Source organism: Amblyomma mixtum, chromosome 1 (genome assembly GCF_055824585.1).
Source record: "Amblyomma mixtum isolate Tamu chromosome 1, ASM5582458v1, whole genome shotgun sequence".
In the NCBI taxonomy this organism is placed as follows: Eukaryota; Metazoa; Arthropoda; class Arachnida; order Ixodida; family Ixodidae; genus Amblyomma; species Amblyomma mixtum.
The window spans coordinates 321,793,588-321,802,024 of record NC_143012.1 but is presented as its reverse complement, the minus strand read 5'-3'; the positions used below and the strand labels follow the sequence as shown (position 1 = coordinate 321,802,024).

The 8,437-nt window shown below is 44.8% G+C and overlaps 1 protein-coding gene across 1 annotated transcript; it reads left to right on the top strand.

The window, feature by feature from the left end:
- Positions 1-2,488: 2,488 nt before the first annotated feature.
- Positions 2,489-7,842, top strand: Atox1 (Antioxidant 1 copper chaperone). The gene is made up of 4 exons (XM_089567244.1): positions 2,489-2,713; positions 6,750-6,824; positions 7,188-7,263; positions 7,371-7,842. Exons 2-4 carry the CDS (start codon positions 6,813-6,815, stop codon positions 7,505-7,507), a joined length of 225 nt encoding a protein of 74 aa, XP_089423370.1. The 5' UTR covers positions 2,489-2,713; positions 6,750-6,812; the 3' UTR covers positions 7,508-7,842.
- Positions 7,843-8,437: the final 595 nt, after the last annotated feature.

Below are 8,437 nucleotides of genomic sequence, written 5' to 3'. Positions count from 1 at the left end.
TCCGAGCGTGAGATTGATGCTTTCTGCTATTGGTTTCCCTGCAAAGTATGGTATTCTGTACTAATGCTCTTTTTTAATTTTCTGGCGTGTTCTCGTCAGTACTCGCAAAATTCCTGCCGATCTTCTTCCAAAGCCGCAGATATCCATGCATACGCTTGAAGTCATTATACAGATTCATTTATTATAAGGGCTATTAAGGCGTTACAAAGGGAGTGGTAAGTATACAAAATTAATTCAATACAAGGAGTTTTGAGCATGAAATATTTTTAGCTCCCGTTGTCCATGGCGCCAGAACGAAGAGAGAACACGAAGGCGAAACTAAGCGAAATTTGGCGAAACTTTTGCTAAACACCCAATAAATGAACGTCGTGCCTACCTGTGCAATGTAACATCTCGAAAAATACCGAATCGGAAGACCATTTGAATCGGCGCTGTTCTCCAGTTATATGCAGTTTCATCGTGTTTTCATCGAATCAGATTGATCCATCAGCAAGCAGTTCTGTCATCCCGGTTTTAGCCTTTCGGAAGCACAGGTACAACAGATACTTTCAAAAGCACGACTTCTGCGGAATAATGCTCACTCGTTTCGCAAAACGTTGAGTTGGGCGAGTTGGTAAAGATTCCTACTAGTGGGTATGTGCCATTTTATTTGAGGCCAACCAATCAACCTTGACAGTGAGCCACAAGATGAGATTGTTATTGTTGTTTGTTAAATTATTTCTGTTCTCTTGCAAACGCTTGCTTAGGCAACGCCCAGTTTTTCCGACGTATCGGTCTCCGCAGGGGAGGGGAATACTGTTGGCGATTTCAGTGCTGCTGGTAGCGACGCCCCAATCAATGCCCAACTATAACGGACCGTGCCCAACACGGTGGTAACCTCCAAATTTGGCCCGGGCCACCCACAGAATTTGACCATGGCCGATTTGCACCAACATCGATGTCAACCACAGTTGACCGGGCGCAGCACGATGGTGGTCTCCAAATTTGGCCCAAAACTTGACCTTGGCAGAACAAAAAATTAGTGGTCTGCATTATAGTCGGTTTAACCAAGTTAAAACCATTAATATATATATTTTTTTCCGGCCGGCTATTCTGCGCTTTCTGAGCTTTAGCCTCTCGGTCAGTCCAGTGTTGGTAAAGCGACAGGCCACTCAGAAAGTGCAGGATAGTCGGCCTGACAAAAGACAGTGTCAATGTCATCCAGAAAAAAAAGTCTTTGGGAGTGGGCTCACCAAGAAAACTAATCTGTTTCAAATGCATTGGTAGCTGATGAAATTCCAATTGTAGTAAAATATGAATCAGGGCTGTATAATACGGTCTGATCAATGGCATGTGCATCTTGTTAATAACGTTGTTCACAATATCGCAAAATCTTTTACAGTTACTGGCATTGTGTTCGATGAGGCGTGTATAATATTCTTTTTTTCGTGTGCGCACAACTGCCACCGATTTATTACGCTTTTTTTTTTTTTTGCACTGGCCCAGGTAATAGCTATTTTTGTTCATGCTGTTTCCATGCATTTATGATACCGAAAATATTCCTGCTGCATACTGCTAGAATCAGTTTTGTCATTCAGGGCGAAACGAGACCTTACATGAGCGAACATATTTCTTAGTACTAATGTTAGTTGTATCGCATGTAAGAGTGTCAATCTGGTTGAAGAATTGTGGTGTGAACATCATCGTGGTATATGGTACTAGCGTCGATTGACTAGACGTTGGATCTTTGTAAAGCATATGTCGTCGATTCTCGTAGTTACTTTGGCGTGTTAATTTCGGTTTAACGATGTTTTTGACCATGTCGGGGAGGGGGGAGGGGGGATAATTTTCGAAGTTATATTCGCTAAAACGTGATCAATGACCGTTGCAGATGTTCTTGTTATCCTAGCGTGAATAGTGATAAACTTATAAATAATGCTTGGATATCGGTATCGAAAACAGAACGCCGTTTTTACTCGATGTGATCTGGTGTCTTCCTTTGTAAATGCTATGTTTTGCGAATCAAGCCTTAGTTGCGAGTCGGCGCTTGTCCCGTGTCTTCTTTTCTTCTGGTCCGTCATTTTTTGCTCACATTTACCGGTATGAATCTCTCTCGTTTTGTGTCATATACCGAATATTCCGACGGTCAGCTAACAGCTGATCACTTCCAGTGCAATCTGCGTCTGGTGAGCGCGTGCGACAGCCTTTTTTGCTCTCAAACGGCTCTGCTTGACAAGGGGCTGAAACTGAACTAGTTTTTCTAATCATACAGTTTAGTGAAACCTAGAGCAGAGAGCTGCGGTTAGGTGAGGAGGACGAGACACGAGGCCGAACTAACAACTGAAACCTCGTCGGTGGGCGAACGTATTTAACGCAGAAATGCAGAAGCATCGCTATGTGGCTGTCTTTTCATTTTTACATCCATCCGGTGTGGTTACGAGGTGCAGCGGAAAGATGGGCGCCTCCGGCGGCGGGGCTTGTTTACGAGTGGGGTGTGTGTTGTCAGTGCGCCCCGACGCGACGTACGACTGCGACGGAGTCGTTCCAGTTTCCTCTTCGCTCGCATTGCGAGTAGTTGTGCAAGTCCGTAGCACGGGCTGACTCAGGGACGGAGCGCGCTATTAGGTAACCGCTGCCTCCGCACTGGGCGATGCGGGGAGCGCCGCTCGTGAGAGCGTAACATTCGAGCTCTGACCACCGGAGAAGCGCCCAGGCTTCAGGGTGCAGTACAAAAGTAAGTTATTAGCTCTTAATTCTGGAAAAAAAAAAAAAGGAGATATTGCGTTAGTTTGTATGCGCTTTTGAAGGAGGTTGACGCATGGAAAAAGCGGTGCAAGTTTTAGTACGTTTTGACTGGGGATTCATCCTCCAGTCTAAACTTTAGGACCAGGCGACCGGATATCCAAATTTTTGCGGGTGCCGTTTTTATGATGTCGCGTGGTACTGCTGTCCTGGCATGGCGAGGTGTTTTGTCTCGCTTCCACACCTGGGCGTCATTAATGATAACTGCTTATGAGTAAAGGTAAATCGCAGCAACTGTCACACTTTGGGTGAAGGGTTATGCTATATACATACAGAACGGAAGTCAGTACCGAAACTATAGAAGCTGTTTTTCACCTCGATCCTTGGCTTCGGTGGCGCACTTGACTGCTCGCAGCTCGCACCACATTTCGATAAAATTCATGAAGCTTGGTTACCGGTTAACCTGTCGTGCAGAAAGTCTCCTGCCATACTGCATACGAGGCAGGATGCCGGGAGAGAGCCGAAAACATTCATGGGAACAGTGAGCGGAAGTGGTTGGACGCGTTCAGTCATATAACGTGCTCTGTGCGAGCATTTTAGCACTGTCTGGTACAGGCGTACTGCTCGAGAGAGAATTTTTAGTAACGACTGATAATGGCGCGCAGCTTGAAATTTCCACGTTTAACGCCGTGCTGCCGCTTGAATCAGCCAATGTGCGCACGGCATACGAGCAGCAATTTTGACGCTTCACTGCGAGTGAGTCGATAAAGCTTCGTTGGGACGCTAGCACGGGCGATGAACAATGCGCCCGAGAGCAGCGAGTACCAAATGACGACTGAATATTATAATTTCGCCGGGCTCTCGCGGGGCACCTTCATAGCAGCGCTCCCTCTTACTACTCCGCGTTCTACTCTGCGTTCAATCCTGGCCGCTGCGGTCCCGTTTCGATGGAGGCTAAACTCAAAAAGGCGCCCGTGTACTGCTCGATGTCAGCAATGTCAGCGAGCGCACCTTAAAGGGCAACTCCGGCGTTTTTTCTACCGCCTCTCATTTCACTGAAACCTTCACGGTATATTCTCCGCAGTTTTCTTTGTAGCAAATATCGCAGCGGGGTGGAGTTTTGTTGCAGCGCAAATGAAATCATAAGTTTTGCATTTCGTGGCTTCAATCGGGGAGATTTAATCGGGCGATATTGGGTGCGTGACGTCACTGGACGCACTGCCGTCGATATCCGCTATGCGTTTGTTGAATGAGGAAATTTCGAGCTGGCTTTTGGTCGTTTCAAACAAATAATGACCCACTCTCTCACTTACAATCACCAGTTTAGCCAATCAAAGCGCACATGATAGGTTTTGTGATAGTATACGTGATGTCATAGGAAATCTGTCGTTTAGTCATCATTTGATCGAAACCCACTTTCTGTTTCGGTTTTCTGGTTTTTATCTTTAATGGGACAGGATAAACCCTATTCTTTTCAACTACTTTAGGGCATGCTTCGGGACAATTTCCTGAAGAACCATTTGAGATGGCGCCTAGGTATAGTATATCATTTTTAACGTTGCTTTATGCTCTTTCGGCTGAACAAAAACTATGTAACACATTTAAAAAGCAACTTTTTATTCATTTTTTTATCTCGAGGACTAGATTTAATGCCGCTTTTGGCGTTGTTTCTGTGTAAAATCCAGATTATCGCACATGCCTAATTTTGATTCAGAATTGGCCTCCTGTCCTATCGTTTCCGAGGATAACGGTACCGTCGTAACGAAAAAAAAACTTGTTTTGATGTAAATGAATTTAGAGTAAAAAGTAACTTTTTTATGAAGATTTTGTCTTTGTCAACATTTGCAGACTAATTTATTCCATAATTCCATAGGCATTACTTCGGTGGTCAATAATCAACTCATCTTTGGATTTTTGTTGCCAGTAGTTTAGTATCCTAGGCTTCCTTTTTTTTTACTTGCTGTGCTGCTCAGACAGCAAAGAAAACTTGTCGCCAGTAAACTTCCCTCAGCCGGCAGATAGTGTTACTGCTTCAGGTTAGTTCAAAAGGTTCTAGAACCTTGCTCTTGCTATGTTACCGCCATTGGATGTTATTTGCACCATCTGATGTGTACATTAGATACTGCCATGTGTATGGACTATCGGGGGCACAAGTAGTATACTCCACGCGGCGGGAGCCGAAGTAACGGAAGTCTGCGGCATCTTGGCGAGCTAAACATTGAAACAAGCCAAGCGACATACCTGCTGAGAATAAAGGTGCCGCACTGGCTGTCTAGATCCCAGATGCCGTCTGTAGATGGCGTTGCAACGCAGTTTTCCGTTGCTTCGGCTCTCGCCGCGTGGAGTGCATGCCACTTTTGTCCCCGATAGTGCATCAGATGCTGCCACATCAGATGTTGATGTGTTCCTCTGGTACTAGAGAAGAATTTTTTTTAGCTTGTTTCCATACGATAAAATAGAAGAACTAAAACGCTAGCGTGGAGCCCAAGAGCTCTAAGGTTGTTCCTATGTATGTTTTTACTCCAACTGAGCGACGAAACGTTCAGTTCAGGTCATGGAATCGTGTTTCAAATGGCTGGTAAGACATTGCCGCAACAAAAAAGGTGACCTGGCTACTCGCTTCCTCATTTTCTAAGCTATTCTTTGAATGGAAATATGCAATGCAAGAAAAAGTGTGATAATGGAAAAGATGCAGAAAAGAATGCAGTGCTAGAAACTAAACAAAAGTAAAAATCGATTTTTTTTTCCAATTTTTTGCTTACCCTGTCCACGAAAATACTTCTACTTGGAATTTCGAAAAACGCTTATTTACAGGAGCGAGGGTACTGCAGTGCGATTATCAACTCAAAAATTGAACAAAAAAAAAAACAGGAGTAGGTCTTTAAAGAACCCCAGGTGAAATAAATTAGAGCGAATCCCTTCACTACGGCGTCCCTCACAGCCCATGGTTCTCATCAGGAATTCAGTTCAGTTACTCTACTCCCTCTCACTCAGTACGTTCGTTTTCGCGCTGGGAGAGGAAAAAGAGAACCGGTTTGACACACTTCACGGTTAGTTACCGCCTGTGTCTTGGCCAATCCCCCGCAGTGGGTACGCGCCATTATCTAGAGGACAACAACAACAACGACACAACTCACGGAGCCGATCGCTTCAGGTATACTTCAGGGCTATGACTGCGAATGGCGCATGGATAGCGGTCACTACAGATCCATCCAGCCAAAAGTCTTTCAGTCCCCTACTCTATGATAGTGGAGTGCGTATTAAAAAACTATAGACATTTTATCTGCTTTTTTTCTTTCGAATGACGAGTGAGACATCAGAATATATGGATCGAATTCAGATTTTTTATTGCATGCTGTTTCGGTTTCATCAGTAGTATGATGGCTGTAACGCGTAAGAAGCGTTTTGGTCACCTGTAGTTTACAGCATCTCAACTCAACTCAGCTGATCACTGGAGGCATGAAAAGATAAATAAAACTTTAAGTAGCCGGACTTAATCGTTGTAGTGAATTAAAACTACGTATGAACAGTTATTTTGCCGCTCTTGGTATGCTTCACGTGATCTAAACATGTCCAATACATCGCAGCCATCAGTTAGTTGGTGAAACCGAAACTGAAACAGCATCAAAAAGAAAATCAACTCTAATTATAAGTTATTTTGGTGCCGTAGGGAGATACTATACGGTGGTCCACGTTCTTCCCCCGCGGCGCGGTTTCTGTGCCTATGTTGAGTGAGACAGTTAAGCCGTTACGTAGCTTTCCTGCATTTCCTTCCGCAGCTATATGTATTTTTTGTTTGCGTAGGCAGTACTGTCGCAGCGCAGCTTTGAGGTGTGGTAACAAATATCAGTATTTAAAATAGATTTGGTAGTAACAGTCACATAGTCGGCTTCAAAATGCACTTTCCAAGCGACCGTATTGCTCTGCGCGCAACAGCGCTGAGCTTGGCGGAAGTCTAATTCTGTGCTGGCCACACTGAAACAAGTTTTTCTTATGCTCTTTTTGTTTGCTTTTTCTCGTTTCAATAGCCGCTCTTCGCTGCTCTTCGGTCGGGTTGCTGCTTCAGTTGTCAGCTGTTCCGACTGCGGATCATGGCTTCTCAGGTACAGATCGTCTCTCTGTTCCTATGTGGTCTTCCTGCGCATGCAGTGTATATTAATAATGGCTCTGGAAATCTTGGAGCAGGCCGTTCGCTTCGAAATCGGTCTGCGCTTTGAATGCGAGTTGTGCTGTGACCGCTAGTTTCAAATGACGTTAGGCGTGGAACGTATGGGATTTGCGTAGCGTAACCGTACCCGCGCAGAAATATGACTGCAGCTGTGATTGTTCTATCTCCAGAGCCAATTCCAGCGTCGCTCGCTTACACGGCGAACGACGCTGGGGCGTAGTTATCATGTTTGTTCTGCAACATTCCCGAATTCCACCACGTGCCAACATGTTTTGGTATTTTCATTTCTTCAATATAGGTGCACGAATTCCAAGTGGAGATGACCTGCGAAGGTTGTTCCGGCGCTGTGAAGCGTGTTCTAGGGAAACTGGAAGGTAAACAAAAAGGAAAAATAGGGGAATTCCTCCGGTAAACAGGAAATTGCGTTACACCGGCGGGGAACTGGAGTGAAGTAACTCATGGTTTTCACACATTTCCGCAGGCCAAGGCGTAAGCAAGGTCGACGTAGACTTGAAGGAACAGCGGGTGTACATCGATTCGACGATGTCATCTGACCAGCTGCTTGAAGTCCTGAAGAAGGCTGGCAAGACTTGCTCGTACATCGGAGTGAAACAGTAGGCTGGATACACTGGAATGCGGCGGCTTCTGTTGCTATTGCTTCCTTTTATTCCTTGCCAGCCGTGTCCTTCAAGTGTTCATAATGTTAAACAAGATGTTCATCACTGTTTTCAAGGGTTCGAGGCACTCTTTGAAGATGTATTAACCGCGCTCGTAAGCATGGAGTCTGTTCGTAATGTTTTGACCTTTATATGAATGTATATTCTGTGACCTTCCTGGCAAGGATTTGACTTGTGCATGAACCATTATTTTCGGTGTCCTGCGACACAAGTACTGTAGTCTTACTTTTAGGTAGGTGTTTTTTGGGAAAATAAACGCCATATTTATGAAGCACAGCAATGAGTGTCTTTAATTGTGGTTGCGTCTGACATTTACTCGATGTTACTGCGTTTTGCCAAAGGCGTTGATGGTTTCAGGCACCGTGAAACTTATAGTTGTCTGTGCTGGCTAGTCCATTGAGTAGATGAGTCTTGCGACGTGGAGTGTGAATTCACATTAGGGAGTATTTACCACTGCCATCCACCTGAGTGCAGCCGTACGGCTGCAAATAAAATCTGCACAGTTTCATCGAATCAAAAAAAAAAAAAATTAGTCCTAGATTTGAACTTGAAACCGGAACCACCGCTAAGCTGAGACAGCGATTTCAGTTTATTTCCTAGAGCGGCCATCAGTGGTGGTGTTCTGGGTTCGAGCCCCAGACCAGGAACAAATTTTCATCTACGAGTATTTCGGAAATCTATATACCCTTTTTTTTTTCCAAAATCCATGGCTGCACTCATGTCTGTAGTGATGTCAACTGCTGCGTTATCTAAGTAATTCTGTACTAGACGCATTAAACTTGAGCATCATTGCGGTGTAAGATCGATACGGCACGTTGCTACCATATGATACAAGGGCAGACAGAAGTTGGCTGATATCCATAGCGTGCCA

Bases quoted from the DNA above. Each gene is read 5' to 3' on its own strand.
- Atox1 (XM_089567244.1), top strand. The intron at 7,264-7,370 runs GTAAACAAAAAG...ACATTTCCGCAG, and splicing joins TGTTCTAGGGAAACTGGAAG to GCCAAGGCGTAAGCAAGGTC.